This window comes from Uloborus diversus, chromosome 9, assembly GCF_026930045.1.
Source record: "Uloborus diversus isolate 005 chromosome 9, Udiv.v.3.1, whole genome shotgun sequence".
NCBI classification, from domain to species: Eukaryota; Metazoa; Arthropoda; class Arachnida; order Araneae; family Uloboridae; genus Uloborus; species Uloborus diversus.
In genome coordinates, this window is record NC_072739.1 from 143,097,539 (window position 1) to 143,120,569 (window position 23,031).

Sequence of the window (23,031 nt, forward strand, 5' to 3'; positions counted from 1 at the left end):
ACGAAATAATTGCCTGTTTGGAGCTATTTTGATAGTTGAAAATTTAAAACTAACTCCAGTGGACAAACCCTAAACTCCAGTAGATAGCGTTCACTGTTGACCACTTTTTCGTTTCTTCATTCTCCTAATATGACAGTGGATGGCCCCACTGAATGAGCTGGCGCTTAAGTATTCAGTGGGGCCATGGACAGTGAAACCAGTAAAACAATTAAGTTACCGGATCCAGTTCAGCCTTGTCGCAATAAAGCATTTCCCTGCATGTCAAACATAACCCAAAAATATTATCAAATTGTCATGATTTGGCAAGTTTCATTGTTAAAAACCAAAATTTCAACTTTCTAGGACATACCGTTCCTGAGTTATGCGACATACATACGCACATTCGCACATACATACATACGTACATACGGACGTCACGTGAAAAGTTGTTGTAATAATACTCGGGGAATGTCAAAATGAATATTTCGAGTGTTAATACGCTCTTAGGCATTTATCCGCGTGTGGTCGGGTTGGAAAAAAAAAACTCAACATTAATTCGGGGGTGAGCAAAATGGAAATTAAGGCCAAATTTTCAGTGAACATTTTTTTTGCGAATACAATAGTTCCTTTTTTGTAAAAGAAAGTAAAAAAGATTAAACAAATAAGACATTGACATCAATATACACAAAAGTCTATGCCTAGGCTTAATCTCCTGTAAATATCTGATTAAAAATATAAATAATAAATAAATTACGTTTTTAATAATTTAAAAAAAAATAAGAGTAGGTTTTTAAGATCTGAATCATTTTAATGTTCACGATATTAGTTTACCATTCTGTTAGTTTATCTGTCTTCTCTTTCCACTACAGTAAGTTTAGAAAGGATTATCTAATACAAGCAAAACTTTTTGATGAAAAAAACCTTATTATGACGTTTTAGTTTAATTATTCACTATTTATCCAAACAACTTCTTTTTCACTGCTTAAACAGTTTCGAGAAAAAATAATAAAATCGCTGTCTGTTGGGAAAATGCAATCCCTCATAACTCCCAAACTAACAAAAAGGATTTGCTTCGGGCAAATTTTAGCACAAAAAATTTTTTTGACTTAAGCTTTAACCGCGAAAAAGTATATTTACTTGATTCATAACTAAATAACTAGAGATAGTTTTTGCACATGTTAAAAAGTGAAAATAATCAGCAATGCAAAAGGTCGTAAGTTTTTCCGTTTTTTTTCCATACCCTATTTTATTATTCCTTTTTTTATATGTATGTTTTTAGTCTTTAAATTCTGAAAATATTTTTCATTCATTTTTTAGGAATTTTCAAAAAAAATTTCCTTTATTCTGTGTTAATTTTTTCTACGACTCTTAGTTATTAAAGCTGTCTCTTTATGCTTAAGCTGTATATACTTTTCATTCCCACCAATAATTTTTTTCTTGCCTTTTCTTTTCCGTCTGCATTTTTAAAAAATATTAGTTAGTTAAGATTTTTATTTTTAAAAAAAAGAAAAAATGCATAAAAAAGAAGAGTTATAAGACATAATTTAATAATAGTTTTAATGACATGAATTTTTGAAAAGTAAAATATATATTCTATTAGATTATCGAATTTTAAACGGATAGTAAAACATATTTTAAATAGTTGATCTTTGAAAAGATGTCTGTGTTTGATCAAGATAACATCCCTGTGAGAATTCTTCAGATGGCCTAAAATCAAAGAATTAAACGAATTGAGAAGTTTAATTTTCAAAGCGTCTCTCATTTTAAACACAAAAAAGACTAATAACTTGTAGAAAAAAGGTAATTATGATAGTTACTTAGTTAAGCTATTCTTTTTCACTGATTAGGATCATAGTTATAGTCTTATCGTAGCAGTAAAGTTTCGATGTTTCATTGCTTAAATTTCTTGAAGAATATTGATAAGGTAATTGATAAACAAATCTCGAAGAACAGGTGTTACGAATCTCAGTTTACATAAGCGAAACCTAATCTCCTTTTTTCAAAATAGAATGCGATGTGTCACAGTAGTGCAGATAATTTTTGTTAAGTCACGAACATAATACAGTAGAGAACCAATTATCCGGGAAGTTCGGGACCATCGCTATCCCGGATATCTGAATTTCCCGGTTTTCTGAATCGCTAAAAAACGCTATTGGACGATTGTTTGTAAAACTTAAATTACTATAATAAATAGTTATGCATATTAAAATAAGAAGAAAACAGTTCAGAAATGCTTATAAATATCGAAATATTAAAAACTACTAGTGAATGAATAATTTAAACACCAAAACACTACTAATCTCTCATAATGCCTAACTCATAATATCGGGGACCCTCACATTCTGTTTGGAAAAGAAAGGGAAAATCTTCCACTTTTCGATGCTTTTAAATGAAAGAAAATGAAGGGAAGGGCAAAAAATAAGTTTTTGAACCTAAATGTGCAAATTTTCTACTATAGTGTATAAAATAATTCACTTTCATGATCGCACTTTTTTTTTCTTAATTTTTTGTAAAGGTTTCGTGTTTGCGATTACAGTAGCTATTGATAACTAATGCTTTTGCATTTCGTTAATATCAACAGAAATTTGATTTATGAGTTCTTGCAGCCTTATTAGTCTTGCGTTTAATGGATTTCTAGATTTCACGATCAACTAACTATCCAAAAAAATCGCGAATCTGGTTTTCGGCGTTTCCCATACTTTTGAGACGTCACTTACGCCAAATGCCTTTAATTAGAGGCCATTCAATTAAATACTGCATTAGAATGCGACAATATTCATTTCCTTAGCTTTCAGTTGGAATAAAACACGAAAATTTCAGACTTACGAATGTACTTTTTAATTCAAGAAAATCTTTCGGAAATTTTGCCCCGCATAAAGGATAACCATTTGAAGTTAGTGTTTGCAACAGTTTCTCGTCAGTTATATGGTGTTTATTAAGAAATCGTTCATATTCTTTTGGTATTGCAGAAAAAATGCTTCATTTTTCAAAAATTGTCAAAATGGCGTATTTTTAAAAGATGGCGGGAAAATTGGGTAAAAGTTGCCGGTTTTCTGGTTTCCCGGTTTTTTGGTTCCCGGATAAAAGGTTCTGCACTGTATTGTCAATCGACCTTACATCAATATTTAAATCATCATAAATATATTTTTTTTTATATTTTTAAGAAGAGTTGGTCTCCTGAAACCTGTAAAAAATAATTTTTCAACCTTTATACCTTCAAAATATCCAAATCAAGGGCTTTCGAGCAACACTGAATTCATGTTTTTATGTAAGTTAAAAATAACTCAATTTAAGTATTAATGTGGCAGGAATGTGTTAACGTAAGCACAGTTTTATTTTTAAGCGCAATTTTCTCAAACCTTCAATTCTAAAAACTTATGTTCCTTTTTTTAGAAAATTACGCTGCATATGGCATAGAAATGTTCACCACGTTTTCTTAATGTGTTCATTATTATACCGAAGGGAAATTTTTGCTTCAGGACTCATACTTCTTACTAAACAACTGTTTTTATGGTCAAAAACTATCTTCTTTTTTATTGGAAAAATGACTTTTTGTATAAAATTTATAAAATTATGAAACAAACAGAAGTGCCCCAAAGTTTCACTTCAAAAGACTCTTAGATACACTGTAAAAAAATTCCGAAACGTTACAGGTTATTTCCGTGGAACGTTTCAGGATTTCAGAGGTTTTCACCTATTTCCCCGCAAAGTCAAGTATTTTCACAAAAAAGTTTCCTGAATTGCTAAAAAAAAGCACGAGTGCAGACTTTTCACCTGTATGAAAAATGTTTTTTGCTACCAGTTTAAAGGTTGACTGAGCGTGTTTATTAAGTGTATCGGCTTTAGTTTAATTGCGGCTCGTCTGGACTGACTAAGCTTCCTATGGGAGCAAATAAGTCACTGGATAGTTTCAGCTTTGCGAGGCTGCAATTGCAGGCAAGGAATTTGTTTGGTTCTTGCTTGGAACTATTCGCTTAGCTTTGGCCATAGTTGCGCTAATGCTCCTAGAGCTTTCTTGGTAGACCAGGAAATTTCTAACCGAATACATTAAACCTATTCAATTTTTGTAGAAGGTTCACGACTGGCTTTAACAGGGAAGATTTTTGCCAGTATTTCATGAAGGTTACTGACTTTTATCGGAAAACGTTCCTGGTTTTTGTAAGATATGTTACTGGCTTAAACTGGGCACATAAGCTGCTTATTATTTTCCAGGAACGTTTCTGAATCGTTTTTACAGTGTATCTCTTGAAAACACTGCAAAAGTTCCCATCATTTATAACTTTTTGAGGAAAACGTACATAAAATTTAGCAATTTAACAATGCGCGCATACAGGGTACTGATTCTCCTTAAAAAGTTATGTATTATTCATTTATGATGAGTATCAACAGCGAACAATACACTGTAAAAACGATTCAGAATCGTTCCTGGAAAATAATAAGCAGCTGATGTGCCCAACTAATGCCAGTAACATATTTCGCAAACACCAGGAACGTTTTCCAATAAAATTCAGTAACCTTCCTGAAAAATCCAGAAATCTTCCCATTTGAAGCCAGTCGTGTCTCCAGAACTTCTGAGTAATCTTAGGTTAGTGATAATAAAGGGTGTCCCAAAATTAACGCAAGATTTGAATTTACCGCCATTTTTGCAATAAATTGTGGGCAATCTTGAAAAAAGGACAATTTGGGAGCTGAGGGTCTAGGGTTATTACAAATGGAGCGTTTTCGATTCTATAATGCGTTTTCATTATCGAACAATTATATGAAAAATAATGAAAGTTTGGGCGGGTCAAGCAGTTTACTGTTATTGGCGCTCGATATCGCAATTAGGTAATGCGCAGGTGGTTGTGGGATTGCTGACATAGACGTTTGACTTCAAATAACCCCATAGGGAGAAGTCTAATGATGTAAAATGACACGATCTGGGGTACAATTCATATCACCGAAACGAGAGAGTACACGAACAGGAAATTCCTTATGCAGTGATTGAATTGTTTCGCTGGCTGTATAATAGCATAACACTCCATTTTTACTAACCCTAAACTCCCAGCTGTCAAATTGTTCTTTTTCCGTGGCTGCCAACAATTCACAGCAAAAATTGTGGCAAATTCAAATCTTGCGTTAATTTTGGGACACCCTTTATAATTACTTGGCACCACCCTTATTAATCAAGACAGTTGCGGAAGCAGTATTGCAAGAATGGCCAAAGCTAAGCCAGAATTGCAAGTGTTAAGCATCTCGCTTGATTGATTGCAATTCTTGCAAAGCTACGTAGTCCATACTTATTTCCTCCCTTCGGGAGTTTAATCAGCATGGACGAGCCGTAGTCGAAGGAAAGCCGATACACCTTATACACAGTCCAGTCACATTAATGTGACCATCTGTCAAAAGCCAGAATAACCACCTTTTGCAGAGCGGACTGCTGCGAGACGTGCAGGAAGAGAGTCACTTAGGTCCCTGAAGGAGTTCTCTGGGATGTTGAGCCATGCCGACTCTAATGTCGTGACCAGCTGCGGTTACCAGATTACGCGGTTGAGGATCCATGGCGCGAACAACTCGATCGAGATGGTCCCACATATGCTCGATTGGGTTTAAGTCAGGTGAGTTTGCTGGCCAGGGGAGAACGGTAATAGTAGTTTGGAAGACACTTTTGGTAGCCCCTTGGTTTATTTTGGGGGTCAGTTGCTCAACGGTAGCCCGTCTATCTGCCCGAACGCATCTCCGCAACCGTCGTTCGCCTCTGTCATCTATGGCCCGTGGTGCACCACATTTGCCACGTCGCTGATTTTGGACAGTCCCATTTCGCCATGCACGGTACACTTTTACCACGGCGGCACGCGAACAGTTCACAAACTCAGCCGTTTCGGAAATGCTTCCACCCTTGGTCCAAAAGCCAATGATCATGCCCTTTTGGACGTCGGATAAATCGCTTCGTTTCTGCATTACGCCAACGATTGAAATGTTTTCCGAAGCCCTCACACACCCTTTATATACGCTCAACTGCACTGTGCTGCCACCTGCCATCTGTGATTGGTTATTTAACTCTGACGTGGAAAGTACGTGGTGGTCACATTAATGTGACTGGACTGTGTAAATACTCTTAGTTAATCTTTAAACTCGGAGTTAAAAGTATTTTTTAAAACAGAGAGAAGTCTGCATTTGGACAACTTGTAGCAATTCAGGAAACTTTTTGACAATGATACTTGATTATTCCAGGAAGTGGATAAAAACCGTTGAAATCCCAAAACGTTTCACGGAAACACTCAGGAGCGTTTCGGAATTTTTTTTACAGTGTAGGTCAAATTCAGGTTTAAAAACAAGCATGTTCATTTTATTTTTATTTCTTTTTACATTATTTCCGGGCGTTCTTCTAATACTCAATCCATTTGTACAACTGAGTCATTTTTGCGCATATATTTGCGCTTTTAATTAGGAATTTCAAAATTTATCTTTTTAGTGTGATCTTTACTAATAATAAAGCTGAAAGTCTCTCTGTCCGGAGGATGTCTGGATGTCTGTGACGCGCATAGCGCCTAAACCGTTCGGCCGATTTTCATGAAATTTGGCACAAAGTTAGTATGTAACATGGGGGTGTGCACCTCGAAGCGATTTTTCGAAAATTCGATGTGGTTCTTTTTCTATTCCAATTTTAAGAAAAAAAAATATCATAAGATGGACGAGTAAATTACGAAATTATCATAACGTGGAACCGTAACATGGGCACAAGCCAATTGGCGAGATACGAAATTATCATAACGTGGAACCGTAAGATGGGTACAAGCCAACTGGCGAGAAAATTCACCATACATTATTTGTAAATATACAGGCGAACCAAAAGACCTTTTGATTTTTCTATTACGGGCAAAGCCGTGCGGGTATCACTAGAATACTATAAAAGCACTTATTTCCGCGAAAATGAAAATATCGGTAACTTCGCGAACTGAAAATGTCGCGAGTTTTATGTGAACAGAACCGACAGTTGAAGAAAAATATTTCATGAACTTAATTTTTCACACTACCGATGGGCTCTCGAAAACAAGTGCTTTTACAGTACTCGAGTAAAGACACTTTATGTGTCATAATATGACACATATCATGTGCGTATGTGTGTATGTATGTCGCATAACTCAAGAATGGAATGTCCTAGAAAGTTAAAATTTGGTACTTTAACTCCTAGTGGGATCTGGTTCTGCACCTTCTTTTTTGGTTGCATTCGTATGCTCCAAAAGGGGTCTTTTGCATCTTTTTGGGGGGAAATCATTGTTAATTTCGATGTAAACTCAAGTGGTGTTATAATTTGGCGTACACTTGGCGATATATCGCCAGTCTTTTGGTCGCCAAGTTTTGTCGACAACTTGGCGACAAATTTGGCGTTTTTTGAGCAATCACGATTGCTTATTGTTCTCACTTGACCATCCTTGATGTTCCAGTTCCTTTTTCAGCTTGGACCAGGCCTGCAGCACCACCGTCCACCGGCGGCGGCGCGGCTGGTCCTGAGCACTGTCCACCGGAATCCACTTTTGCTGGGCGGTGGCGTCCATGTCCCACACACACGAACGCCTACACACACACACGAACGCCTACACACACACACGAACGCCTACACACACACACGAACGCCTACACACACACACGAACGCCTACACACACACACACGAACGCCTACACACACACACACACACGAACGCCTACACACACACACACGAACGCCTACACGCACACGCACGTACACAACACTCACTCACACACATGCATACATACACTTGCGCACCCACGCACCCACACACATGCGCCTACACAAACACACACAATTTGAATTCAAGATGCCAAAAATTCAAATTATTTTATTTATTTTTTTTGAAAATCTGGTTTTAATTTAGCCACTGTTGGTGATATTTAGAGAGTAAACTATTGAATCATATTAAAACTGCCAATTATGAGAAAATGACATTAAATTGGAGTAAAAAGAAGTCATGTCATGCACACATCAGCTCGTTTTTTTATGTCGTCTTGTTTTTGCAAACAGATTGAGAACTAAGCGATATAATTACATATAAATAATGTTTTATTTTATTTTAATTGTTAATTTACATTGTTAAATTTATTTTCGCGTATATAACGAAAATTTCACAATCGATTAAATTAAAATTATTTTTAACCCATGCTCTTCTTCTCGTAAAAGATAATGTTAAAATAACAGCATTAAAAATGCATAAAGAAGCAAAAAAAAAGTCGTCGACACAAATTGTGTTATTAAAGCATTATTATTAATTTAAAAGTTTTAAAAAATATATCTACGATTAAAAGAACACATTACAAGTGATCTACATAAATGGATATTCCAACGTTGCTTGGCTACTAAAAGAATCAAAAAGAGCTAAAAGCTTTGTTATTCATTGAAAATCAAATATGACAGTTGAAAATGATCAGACTGCTATTTTTCCATAAGAATAATTTTAATAGAATTATTTATTTGGCGCTGCCGTTGCTAGATAAAGGATTTGGTGATTTCATTCTGTCGCAGGCTGATATACTACCTTATTCCCTGTCAAATGAACTGCTACCGCAAACCCCTTTCAGTTTGTCAGGTGACCGAGAAATCTTAAAACACGTGACAATGGCTTTTAAGCTTCGTCTATTCGGCTATAGCAGAGAATAGCCGAAGTACTTAGCGCGGTTTCCGATAAGTTTAAGTCCAGCGATTGGTACTCTAAGTTTGAAGGTCTATGCTTATACTTGTCCTAAATTTTAATTTTCTACTTCTATTCTTAAGTTCCAAAAAATAACAAGATACCCTTTTTACTTCCTTTTACAAAAAAGAAAGTATTGTATTCGCGAAAAAATGTTCACTCAAAAATCGACCTTAATTTCCATTTTGCTCTCCCCCGAATGAATGTTGAGTTTTTTTTCCGACTCGACCACACGTGGATAAGTGCCTAAGAACGTATAGGCACGCGAAATATCCATTTTGACGATTCCCGAGTTAGTTACAACGAGTTTTCTCGTGACGTCTGTATGTACGTATGAATGTGCGGATGTGCGGATGTATGTCGCATAACTCAAGAACGGTATGTCCTAGAAAGTTGAAATTTGGTACATAGACTCCTAGTCGGGTCTAGTTGTGCACCTCCCCTTTTGGTTGCATTCGGGTGTTTTTAAGGGGGTCTTTTGGCCCTTTCGGGAGGAAATCATTGTTAATTTTGATGTAAACTCAAGTGGTGTTACAATTTGGCGGACATTTGGCGATATATCGCCAGTCTATTGGTCGCCAAGTTTTGTCACCAACTTGGTGACAAATTTGGCGATTTTTTTTAAAATCTGGTTTCAATTTAGCCACTGTTGGTGATATTTAGAGAGTAAACTATTGAATCGCATAAAAATCACCAATAATGGGAAAATGACATTAATTTGGAGTAAAATGAAGTCATTTGAGGCACACATCAGCTCGTTTTAAATACTTCGGTGCATTTTGTTTACTCGTAAGAGTCCCGAAAACTAGAGATACACAATTATATATACAATCTAATGCAGACAGACAGATAAATGTCTTATCAAGGGCATTGTGAAACCTTCAACGTGTCATATTCATGGAAATATTGATAGAAATGAAACGCGCTTTTCGGTTATTTTATGACCGTAAGAGGTACTGAAAGTGGCTATGGTCACTGCGTCCCAACGGTATTGTCTGCCGACCATACCATTTGGCGAAAAGAAGTTTTAATTTTCAGCCAAGCGCGCAAGATTAGGACACGTAATTTGACTTCACAATGATGTGACGATAAGGATGCCAAAAGGAATTCGAACACTACTTTCTTCAAAAACTGTTTGAATTCGGACACTATTTTCGAACCCTTATTCGAATACTACTTTATATTCATATTGACAGCCAGTTTCTATACATAAAGGATAAAACAGCACTTGCTCTAGTATATATATCCACTCTATGGTTGTATAAGTAAATGGCTTTCTATGAGACATGAGGTTACAGTATGAAAAAATACATTTCAAACTTTTAAGTAAAATATTTACTTTTCTATTTTGTTTCATGTGTTTATTTACTGGTTTTATTTTATTTACTTTTTTATTAATTTTATTTTATTTATTTATGTACTTATTTATTTAATTCTTGTAGAGAACTTCTCTCGTAAACCTTAAGAATGTGAATTTGTTTCAATTTTCTCATTTAATAAAAATATACATAAATAACTACTGATAAAACGAACATAAACTAAACATTATTCCAAAAATGCGCCAAAATTTCATCTCAGAATTAACAACAGTTGTGTCTACTTAAATTTTCCTTACAACAAAAATAATTTTCCCCCATTACGTCAAAACTTTATCTTATTTATGTCGTTTAAAACCACGACGATTACTTTGTTATTAAGTGACATAAGTGGCCGTTTTATGATTAAAAGTTTGAGTGTGAATGAATATATGAATAAAGTTTGTAAATTGTGTTCATTTTAAAACTAAGTGCTTAAAGTTTGATGGATGTTTATAAATTTTTCAGCTTAAACAGCGCTTTTGAAAGTTCTTAAAAGCTTATATGTAAGAATAAACTTACTTTTAAAATAGTATATTTGCACTTGTGCGATTTTGTGTGTGTGTGTGTGTACAACGTTTATCCTCTCTAATATAAGTACATGGGGTGATATTTTTGATTTATCGAGAGTTTCAGCTAAGAAAACTGTTACTTAAAATAATCAATTCAAACTATTTTTATAATTATTCTTTTCATTCAAACATGTTTAAAGAAGTATGTACTCTTTATTTGTCAACGTTGTACAAAATTCGTTTTTAAGCTTTTTTTTTTCCTTCAAATTTTGCGACTGTTAATAGTACAACTGTTAATATTAACAATATTATCATTTGTTCCTTACATCTTTTGTTAAGAAGATAAAGTGCAGATCTTATGCCTGGTAGTCAAATATAATAAATTTGAAACTCACTCCTTGATGCGTTATTAAAAGACATCTCATATAATGAAACCTTAAACACCTCTCAAAACAAAACACAATACAGGTTTCAGTAATAACTAGTGATGCTCCGGTTATCCGTATCCGTATCCGTATCCGCGTATATCCGAGGGAAAATAAATATCTGTATCCGTATCCGTTACTTTTCTGACGGATCTTAAACGGATCTTTTCTATTCTAAAAATTCTCAATTATTTGGATAAAAGACGAAAATTCCGTATAAATTAGGTTTTATTCTCTATTTAAATTATAAATTATCGTTTCAGAAGCCAATTTGTACCCGCCGTCACAAAAAGGAACGGGTAATAAATTTTAAAAGTGTATCTGTGTGTCTATTTGTGGCATCGCAGTTCCTAAACAGATGAACTGTTTTTAATAGTTTTTTTTTCCTTCAAAAGGTGACTTGACCTAAAGTGTTCTTAAATTGGCCTCGTTTTTGTGGAACTTTAATTACTGGAGATATTAATTAAAACCGACTTAGCGTTTTTCGGAATTAATGTAGTAAAAACTTAAAAATTAAAAGAACGAAGTTTTCTGCGTTTGACATTTATTTGGAACTTCCAAGTTGTATACAGTTGGAGCTATGATCTTGTTCAGTAAATTTTAAATACAATTCAAAGACTTTATACGCGTGATTGATAGCGATTTCATAGTCGGAACATAAGGAGAAAAAGCTCAATGATTTAAAATTTCTATCCGCTGTCAGTTCATATTGGTTAACAAAGTGTTTTCTGACCCGTGAAATCCATCTTAATATGAGATCGGCCCACTGGGACATGTTTTTGAAATTTTTAGTCTAATATTAGTTTTTGTTATTGATTTGGGGTTTCTGTTATTCTTTATTTTAGTTTTCCCCGCATCCTCTAAAAAAAGTGAGACTAAATTCTCTATTTACTCTTTGTAAAGGTGTTCCCGGCTCTGTTATTTCGTCGGGCGGAGAAAGTTGAGTGGAATGGGTCAGCGCTGCATTTATGCTGAAATAAAATGCTAAAAATTATTTCTAGCCTGTCCAGTAGCAGCTTCACACTCCTTGCTCCTGTATCCTACTTCTACCGAGCACGGTAGAAATAATTTTTCACATTCTATCCAAGCATTAATGCAGCGCTAACCTGTTTCTTCCAACTCTCCCTCAATTTTAACGGAGATTTCTTTAGAGAGTAAATTATAGTTTTGATTATATTTTCGCCGTAGATGACATTTTTTGAAGAAACTGTTATTATTCTGACGAGAATACCTTCCGTAACAAATTTTACACTTGGATAGTTGAATTGTGTAAAAAACAATTTTGAGATCCGTATTCGTATCTGCGGATCTTGACACAAATGATCCGGATCCGTATCCGTATCCGCGGATCTACTTTTTTTAACTATCCGGCACATCACTAGTAATAACCGTCAGTTTTGAAATACATTTTTTATTCTTGCAGCGTTAGCAGTGTTTTGTTAATCAAAAAATAATTATTTTGTTCTGATTAACTATAATATTCCTTTAAATACTATCAACAAATGTATTTTCACTCTAGGATTTCAAAAAAATTATTTTATCCCGAAGAGATAATTAGTTTTAAATAGACTTTGGTTTATCCTTTATGCGTGATCGGCCAGATCTTAAAACCCAACTCCATGTGTGTGTGTGTGTGTTTTTTTTTTAAATTTTTATGAGGTTTCGTAAAAGACTTTTTTTTACTACCATTGCAGAACTGAAGGATCGCATATGGAGAGTATTACAAAAAATTGACAGTGAAACTCTCTAAAACGTATGTTATGGATGTATATAAGAAGTAAAAGTTTTAAAACATTAGTTTGACGCCAAATTTTTTATTTTAAAGTACCTACTCATAGTTTCCTTTCCCTTCTTTTTTTTTGATTAAGATGCAAAATTAAATTAAGAATCTTGTTTACCTACTAAAATAAATGCATACGAAATTACGAGTCCCGGATATAAAACGTAAACAGTTTTCACAACGTAGCATTAACATACTACTAAATCGCTTTCATCCAGTAGAAATGCTACTTAGAATACCAGTTTACTTCAACGAAAAGTGATTTTTTTCCGCCATTTCTTTTTTTATTGCTCATTGGGGCAGAAAAGCGTCATCAAAACAGATTTCCGAAAGTTCTCTTGCCAAAAACTTCCACTAAGTCATCAGTAGTTCTGAAATATCGATGTGCTACTAAAGCGACCCAGCGAAATGGTTAATGAAGAATAATAGCGCCGAGCATGGATAAAAATATGTAAAACACAGCTTTCGTGAAATAGATGCGATATCAAAAATTTCTTCTTTATTTCTCCTAAGGCACTTTGATTAATGATGATGAGAAAATGATGCTCATCGGCGACTTTCAAGAGATTGAGAAACGCGTAATTATAGAATGTTTCTTAGTATTGTTACTAACTGGGAAAAAAATCGGTCAACTGTTAGGAAAAAATAACTCTTTGTATTGTGTTCTATTTAAATGCAAAATATAAATAAACATCTTTGTTCATCGATTACAGGAATTTGAATAAAACTTCTTATTCAATTCTTATTCATGGGGAGAATCAAATCAACTGATGGGCAGAGAATGTTTTCTAAAGACTTTTCGTTTATTCATTTCTTTCAAAATAAATTTGATGTTCTCTGATCATTTTGGTTATTTATTTCGCTTTTCCTATTTCCTATATACTATCCAAATAAAGACATGTAAGCAGGATTAATGTGGGTTAATAGAACACTTCAATAAAAAAAATATTTAACAGTTCAAATATTTCATTTTAAGCCATTCTATTTTTAACTACTATATTTAAAACTCCTCAAAATTATCCTTGAAATAACTCAATTGAAACACTCCAATGTGTAATCTAGATTTTGTCCTAGTCTGATTATAATTTTCAAAAGTTGTTCATTAGAACAATTTATATTTCCTTCCTTTTCGCTTTTTTAGATAATGAGCAGACATCCAGTAATTCCTTTATATTATGTGGCCATGCTGTTTCGAGTAGTTTAGAAAAGTATATAGTTAGCACCGTATTGTGAAATAGTTTTAGGGCTTACGTAAAAACTACTCGTGAAATTAGAGATTTCTGCAAAATGTATTTCAGTGAAATTTTCTTTACGTTGGTAAAGCAGGAGTAAATTTTAAGATTAAATTTAGAATGAAAAGAATACGATCAATGGCTAACGTTTTTGAACTTGCATTGAGTTGAGGAATTGTTCTTTTTACCACTCCTCCGTAACTTGGGATTCCTTAAATATATAATAACCTATGATCGAATAACGCTCCTGACGTCATCAACAATGAAACTCTTGCCAAAGCATGATAATTCAATAATATTTTTGGGTAATGTTTGACATGCAGAGAAATGCTTTACTTTGACAAGGCTGAACTCGATCCGGTAACTGAACTGTTTTAGTGGTTAGACTGTGTCATTTCAGGGGAATGAAGAAACGAAAAAGTGGTCAACAATGTCCGCTATTTACTGGAGTTAAGGGTTAATCCACTGGAGTAAGGGTTAAAATGTCAACTATCAAAATATCGCCAAACAAGCAATTGCTTCGTTCAAATGTAGAAACAATTTTCACCTGTCATATCTTGATGGACGATTATCTAGTACTTGTAAATATTTAAGTCGTATAATTTACTTTTTAACCTTTTCAGTAGTTTTTATATCTTCTACAGACTGCTTTCTTCACTCATAGAGAAGCTTTGAAAATATCGATGTGCCTAATTGTATGAATTAAAATTAATTTAATCTATAAATTATCTATTCCTTTCGTTTCAGGTACACCGTAGAAATCTGAACCCAGTCTTCAACGAGACATTTGTGTTTGGCGTGCCATATGAACAACTTCGTTCCAGAACACTCCAATTCTCAGTTTATGATTTCGATCGCTTTTCAAGGCATGATCTGATTGGTCAAGTCCTAGTTAGAGGACTAACAGAGCTTTGCGACATCGGACATGATGTTGAACATACAATGGACATTCTCGGAGTTCCACAGGTACGGAAGGTGAATTTCCACTTTTTCCTTTCAAAACTTTTCATCTATATATATATAAATGAATGTTTGTCTGTCTGTCATCCATGAACTCAAAAACTACCCGGCAGATTTGGCTGAAACTTTCACCGTTTGTTATTTTTGGTACTGGGAATGTTTGTAGACCAGTTCGAAAAAAATCCGATCGATAGTTCCTTTTTTATTCCAATTTAAGTCACAATCCATTGGATAAATACGAATAAAATTATCGGCTGCAGAAATTAATTCGCGTGAAAGATCTCATTGATAAGAAGTTAGCTGTTGCCATTTTTCTTGAGTTTGAACAAATAAATTCTTTCTTTATTGTTTTATGGCTTTTCATGCAAGGGGGGGATTTAAACCTTTTTCTATTTGATATTTTTAGCGATTGATTGATCTTGCAAACTGCGTGAGTACAAAATTTGAGTATAGTCACGGCTTCACTTGATACCTGGACCGATTATTATGAAAATTGCTATATATATATATGTATTTTTCCACAGAGAAGGTGCATAATATGCTCATTGAAGCCACTCGCCACCAGGTGGCACTGCAGAGTAGCAACTTCTGCCCCGTTCAACCGATTGTCATGAAAATCAGTATAATGATGTATTTTTTTGTTGGCGTAGCAACGCGCGTCGGGTACAGCTAGTTTATGTATAAGATCTGATATGCCTGCATAGTACAAAACGAAGTCTTTAAAAAGTGTCTGTGTTTGAACGCGCAAAACTCGAAAACTACCCAGTTGATTCCGCTGAAAAATTCAGATTGCATCTTTTAGCACCAGAAAAGTTTGGAGATCAATTCGAAAAAAAGTTCGACAAATAAGTATTCTTTTATTACAATTTAAGACACAATTTTCACATAAATACTCGAATATGGGGGTGAAATATTACTTGTGCACATTGATATTGTATACCATTCGAAAGATCAGATGTTTCTGCATTCTGTACAATTCGTTCCAATTCTCTAACTTATTTACAGCGAAAATTATTTGAGTTTTTTAACTCAAAGTTTTTAAGGTTTCTCTCGATTCCAGGCACTACTTTCTTCATTGAAACCGACCCTAGATCTAACCCGACCTAAAATTCAAGATTCAAGTTTCTATCTTAATCAGAAAAAAAGTTATAAGCGTTTTAAGTTGAGTTCGATATCTTTCCTCTTTTCAAGTTATTAACGTTTTATTTTGTTGCTCTAAAGGAAGGATGACGATGTAAATGAAGGATTGCGTCTTTTAAGTCCTTCGTTTGGTTCTGTTTTCTTATTTGAATTTCTTAGACGTATTCTATTTTATAGGGATTCACAGCTATGCTATGTTGGTTAAAACGGCGAAAATAATGCCTTTTAATACAGAGCAGTTCCAAGTGTGACGAAGGACACTTTGAACAAACAAAAAAATTAATAATAAGCGACTACACAGAAATTATTTTCATAAAAACTAAAATTTTCTCTATATATTTTATCGTTATCAACTATAAAGTATGAAAAAGCAAGCAGAAATAATAAGTTTCATTTTTCTTTTTGAATACTTATGCTATTTTTTTAATTACGGTGAAACGATGTCTTTGTAAACCGAGCTTTTATACTTCTTATTACCAAACAGCACGACCTTGAGGGTCACGGATTTAGACAAAATCCTAGATATAGTTCAATTCCCAGTAGGTATGAGCCCAGATAAAGCGGTTTGACTGCATAGGACCTAGTTTGGCTGCAACGGGGGTCCAAAGTTGATAATTTGGTCCCAGAACTGCAATGGAGTTTCCTTTAGAAAGAAAAAAAAAAACAAGATTATTGTGACTTTTCAAGTATTTTAAACAATGCTTAAAAAATAGGTGTCTCCCTTCCACTCGTTGTACTAACAAAAGATGCCAAATGTATTGGGACATCGAACATAGTGTCAAAGTCAGAAATCCCAATGGAAATGCCATTGCATATTTGGGCCAAACTAGCAACTTTGGAGACTCGTGGCAGCCAAACTATGGTCTATGCAGTCAGACCGCTTTACTTTGGCTCATATCTAGTGGGAATGAACCTATAGCTAGAATTTTGTCCAAATCCGTGGCTCTCAAGGTCGTGCCGTTTGGTCGTTAGTCTAACAACTTAGTACTACAAAACGCAACTAAGTAGCAGATGCGAGTACATTACTACTTCGGTAGAAGAGATTGCAGGATGTTTAAATAAACCATGGCCTCTGCTAGAAAGAGCTACTGTTTGCTACCAATTATTCGTCTATAGGAAAACAGTTTCATAACAGACCATTTGAGTCAAAATTATTTTTTCTTATTGTCATTCTATAAAATGTAGTGTACAATGTATGGAATTTTAAGCACTTGGATTCGTTTAACAATGAAAAGTAGCGTTATTTTATCCCAAACGCTCTAAACAACCAACATATTTTTTTCATTTGCCCACTCGAGTACTGTTCTTGTACAACTTGATGAAATTTCTGCGCGCTTGCTTTACTCTTACCTCCTGAATCCCCCCTGTGTGCAATCTCTCCGCTCACCCAATCTCTTCTCGGATTATCTAATGTATTACATATTACAGCTTATTAATGAAGTTAATTTTTTACTTTGGTGTACACATAGCCTACATGCAGATGAAAATCTCGTACAGGACCACAGCTTGATTTTTTTTCCATGCAAATGTTTAAGAAAGACTTTTATATTTCACTAGTGGTACCCGCATGGCTTTGCCCGTAATAGAAAAATTAAAAGGTCTTTAGGTTCGCTTGTACATTTTATAATAATGTATGGTGAATTTTCTGGCCAATTGGCTTGTACCCATGTTACGGTTCCACGTTATGATAAATTCGTAATTTACTCGTCCATCTTATGATAGTTTTGTTCTTAAAATTGGAATAGAAAAAGAACAGCATCGAATTTTCGAAAAATCGCTTCCAAGTGCACACCCCCCTGCTACAAACTAACTTTGTGCCAAATTTCATGAAAATCGGCCGAACGGTCTAAGCGCTTTGCGCGTCACAGACATCCAGACATCCTACAGACATCTTCCGGACATCAAGACAGAGAGACTTTCAGCTTTATTATTACTAAAGACAAAAAGATCCATCCTACTGATTTCGTTTATGACGTTGTTCTATGCATCAAATTGTCTTAAACTGAATACATCGACATTACGCAAATGCATGGCCTAAATGCATGCATAAATTTGAAATTCTAGAAGCCTTGCATGTTTCGAGCAGAATTTAGTTTCCGCTCAGCCAGAACAAGAGCTTTTCTCTCCAGTAAAATGTGTTTTTTTACTGTTTTTTCTTCTTTTATTTTTAAATCTGGTCATTAGGGTGGTTTCCTTCAGTCAAAAGTTCTACTTTTAGTCATTGAAATGGATAGAATGAGCAAAAAAAAAATAACATGAGCCCAGAAAATATTTTCATTTTCCCAGGAGTTTTTTTTTTTTTTTTTTTAATTAATTTTTAAAAAAGTCCGATTTTTCAAACAAGGCGTGGTCTTGATGACGTCACAAATGATGCTTTTTGCCGCATCTTTCTACTACGTTTCCATGTTATAATAATCAAGCAGCGAATTAAAACTGCGCTCTACGCTTGCTATCAACCATATCGTTGCCAATACTCGTGAGTAAAGATGCGAATTAAATATTTTGCATGTGAATGGCAACACTGAATGGCATTTCATCATTTATGATATTAATCGGCAGAAGCCGTAAACAATGAAAGCGCTCTGATTTAAGTAATTTTTTAAAAATATTAAACGTAAACAAATTTATCAAAAAATGGTCAGATCCTATGTTTTTAAGCATGCTCTTTCAGAAAAAAATACTTTTAAAATTTTGGAAACGACCCCATTAAGCCTATTGTACGCAATTGCTATAATAACTATTAACACAGGCTTATGCTTATTATTCACGAATAAATATTTCCTACTAATGACCAGTATTTTTTGTTCTCCCCAGGAAAAAGTGGACTTGGGAGAGGTGATGCTTTCCTTATGCTACCTACCAACAGCAGGCAGACTCACAGTAACCATAATTAAAGCAAGAAATCTTAAAGTTATGGACATCACTGGTTCTTCAGGTAATATATTTGTTTTTAATAGAGAATTGGGGTGATTTCCCCATGCCTCTTAATTTTTCTCGCAGTTTCGCTTTTTCCTGAAGGTACTATCTCGTGAATGCTACGTTTCGATTCTCTCAATAAACAAAGTCAAAACCAACTAAATCTATCATTTTAAATTTTCCAGGAGAAACAAAAAACATTTCACGCACGGCCTATTTAATAATTTATTTTTTTTTTTCTTTTGAAAAATATTCGGTGTACGATTTCATTTTTGATTCATTTTTTTTTAAATTAGCAGTAATGTCTACTATTAAAAGAAAAAAGTGTGCTTCGTGCTTTTGAATTCAATGCGTCAAAACGGCCGCTAATGCTTTCAAACAGATTTATTTCTCTCTTTTATTTTATGCTACTCGTACAACGTATAAGAAATGAACGTAGTTTTATTTTTTGGGGGGAGAAGGAGGGTTAACAAAAGGGATTGCGAGCAGCAATTTCGTAATTTCCGTGTATTGGTCGTATAAAAGTTGAAAAGTTAATTGAAGAAGAGCAGCTGCGATCCTCTAATTAGGATTAGGTGCAATATTAACAAAATTACAGACTCGTTTTTATAACAATCAGAGGGATGATTTTTATATAAAAAATCTGATCTGGACACCACTTTTACTCCCTTTTACATATATTAAATAATAGATGATTTTTAATAACTCAAAAGAATGGGTGCGTGAATTCATGTACGCGCGTTAGTCGCACTACTTCTTAAATAAATAGTTTTTAAAACATTTTACTACATGCATAAAAGTATTGTAAACATAGAGAATTGGGTAATTTTCGGTGGAACATAAATTGACTTATTTTAAATCTTGGCGATAACTTTTTATGTTGTTTATCACCGTCGTGTTTGGTCAAAGTTGCATAAAAACTACTTGTTCGTTGACGTTATTTTGTCTTCTTAATGATTTTTCATACAAAATTATCCTTTCAGCAAGACTGAAAGTTCCATTAAAATGAGGAAAAAGTCCTGAAAATAATTAAAGAACCTCATTTAAATGTAAATTGAGCCTCCAAGTAACGAAAAATCCATTAAATAACAAAAAAAGTTCAATTTAAATAATTTGCCACCTAAATTAGAGATATATGAAAGCAAACTCTTAAATCAACCGCTGCAGATATACATAGAGCCTCATTAAGAGGTTGTACAGTAGAATACCTTTATAACACCGACCTATATAACACAATTCTCTATAAACCGCACAGCTTTTCAGTAGTAAGCAATAGGTTTTTAAGTTTAAAAAATCCCTTTGTTTTGCTTTGATAACATAAAAATTGTTAAAAAAATTAAATTTTGAAACAGTTTTTCAACTTTCCAACTTAATTCAAAGCTTTCAAATGAAAATTAATATTCACAGTAAAGAGAAAATATCAGATGGCTCTTGAAAATGCAGCTGTTATGCAAACTATGAAGCTGGCAGAAGTGCAGGATAATTCATTTTCTTTTAATTGTAAAACATATTTATTTGTGAATGATTATTTGTATAATTAGTGTTTACTCATTACAGATAGAACTAATTCTGAAGTGCTAATGTATTTATATATTCTGAATATTAGTTTCAAAATTTGTGAAATGACCTATATAACGCCAAAACCTGTATTATGCAACAACTCTGGTCCCAAGGTGTGCGTTATAACGGTCTTCTACTATATCAGAAAAATTAAAGATGAATTTTAGGGGGAAATTTTTCGCGATAACAATATTTCCTTTACAATGTAAAAGAAACTAAAAATAACATCACAAAATTTGTATCAGATCTGTTCTAGAAATTATCTCCTGTTATATTGATCATTCAAAATATAAATATAACAGGTACTGATACAGTATTACTACGACTTCCACGTTGTTGGAAACGGGTTGTATACATTGTTGACTACATTGAAGGACAGTTAACCTTGATAGCATGTATAACTTTTGCATTAGGTGTAATCAAATAGTTTCCAACATTAACTTACAACTCCCAGATATATACTGCTGCTAAAGGTTTTTTTTAGCAATAATGGATATTGAACAGATGGATTGTTCAAAATTAGACTTTGGTGAAAATACATTATTGTTGACAAGTATGTCAATTTAATTGTCACACTTGCAAACTAAAACAAAAATGTTTTGAGAATTGAAATAATTTTCCAATCTTTTTTTATCTTATTATTCGAAGATTTGCTCTAATTAATATTTTAAGTAATTTATAAGATTTTAAAATTACAAAATTCAATGTGATTGCTTGTGGCAAAAAAAGGTAAACAAAGTTGACCGTACCGTTTATTGACTTTTTCAAGGATATAAATGAAATGTTACGAGCTTCTTTTTGGTTTTTTGTGTGTGTATGTGTGTGTGCGTGTGTGTGTGTGTTAGTTTTAGAAAAAAAGAACCAGATCTGCAAAAAGAAAAGAAAAGAACACGAGAAATCTTTTGCTTAAATTGCTCGAGCTTTGTAGGCTTCCAGTATCATCTTATTTTTTGGGCACTTAAACGGCAGACCATTTGGGTCAAAAAATCTTTCAGCTCATTTATTTTACTTCAAGCTTTTTCTTTTCTTTTTCTATCTTTTTTTTCCTTTACTTTGAGCAGAACTGAAAAAAAAAAAAAAAAGAAAAGAAATACAAACTTTGAAACACATTGTCGCAAATTTTAAAATTGTTCTTTGGACAAATTTTATGGCGCTGCTGGAACATTTTTAATGTCACGAATTTAGTATTTTATGACTTAATTTAAACTGCTAATAACCTTATTAAAATAAATTTAGTCACAGACATTTCTTGATTTAATAACTGTTATTGTAACTTTTAAAGTATAATGAAATTTAAAGGGAAAAGGAAGAAAAGAAATTTGAAACTTAAAAAATAATTCTGAAATTTTAATTTTAAATAAAGCGTTGTTTCTTCGAATTCCTTAAAACACATATATAAATAAAAGTATTTTCCCAACTACAAGCTTAAAAACAGCTGATTAGTGCAGTTTATTTCACAGATAAAATATTTAATGTATCATAAACTTGTTTATTTAACTTAAATTTTACTAATAATATTTTAAACAGTTATGGTGAGTTCCAAGCGTAACAGAGGGGACATCAGAGACACAGATTTTGCTTTTAAAAAATCATACATTTTTCTAAGAAAAAAAGACAGATAAATCAGTTATTTTAAAGAACAGTTAATAAATTGACCTAAAATTGAAATTTCATCCTCATCCAACCTCCGTAATTAAATTAAATGGGTATGTGGCAGAGGAGACAGAATATGTTAACACAATTTGGCAAGCACTATAATTTATGTAATAGTCTGTAAATCGGTGCTCTTTAAAAAAAACTTGGTTTTTTGTTTCTAAATCAAAATGTTTCAAAGTAAATAATATCGTCCATAGAAATATTTAAATAAAAACCTCATTTTATATAAATGTAAAAAATAAAGTGTAACAGGTGGGACATGAGATGTAACAGAGGGGACATCTTACGAAATTGTACTCATTGCAACAAAATATTAAAGTCAAAAAGGACTTATGTTGTTTAAAGTTGGAGCAGATAACAGAGTGTGTTATGATATATGACATCTGAACACATGCTGCATCATTATTAGGGGTCTCCAACAGTGAGAGGAGGAGGGGACGCATTGTTGCATGTTGCGTCATTGAAACTTTGAGGGTGGATATTTCTAGTTTTTTGTTCTCATTTCGGGGGAAGGGTGCTTTGTAGCATTTGAGGAGGTATGTCATCAACCTTGGGGAGGGGGGGGGGTCAAGAAATTTTTGCTGAAGCTCATGTTCAATTTTCGCATGGTTATAATGTTTCACATGGATCTTTTAGAAAAAATCATGTAAATTATTATAATCTTCAAAATATATCAAAATTTCAAAGACCAAAAAATATTAGTGAGACAAGAAAATTCTGGAAAAAATACATGTATAATTAATTTGAAGTTGCTTTAGAAAGCCAAAGCAGTTCATTTCTGCATTATTTCAACAGTTGGATGATATAAAAAGCAACAGGGAATCAAAAA

The 23,031-nt window shown here is 33.6% G+C and overlaps 1 protein-coding gene across 1 annotated transcript in view; it reads left to right on the forward strand.

Annotated features, from left to right (window-relative positions):
* The window catches only part of LOC129230541 (synaptotagmin-6-like), an 85,092-nt gene that overhangs the window by 34,691 nt on the left and 27,370 nt on the right, over positions 1-23,031 (forward strand). Inside the window, exons 6-7 of the mRNA XM_054864945.1 lie at positions 14,718-14,936; positions 18,885-19,005. Coding sequence (XP_054720920.1) covers positions 14,718-14,936; positions 18,885-19,005 — 340 coding nt within the window. The remainder of the gene's footprint in view (positions 1-14,717; positions 14,937-18,884; positions 19,006-23,031) is intronic.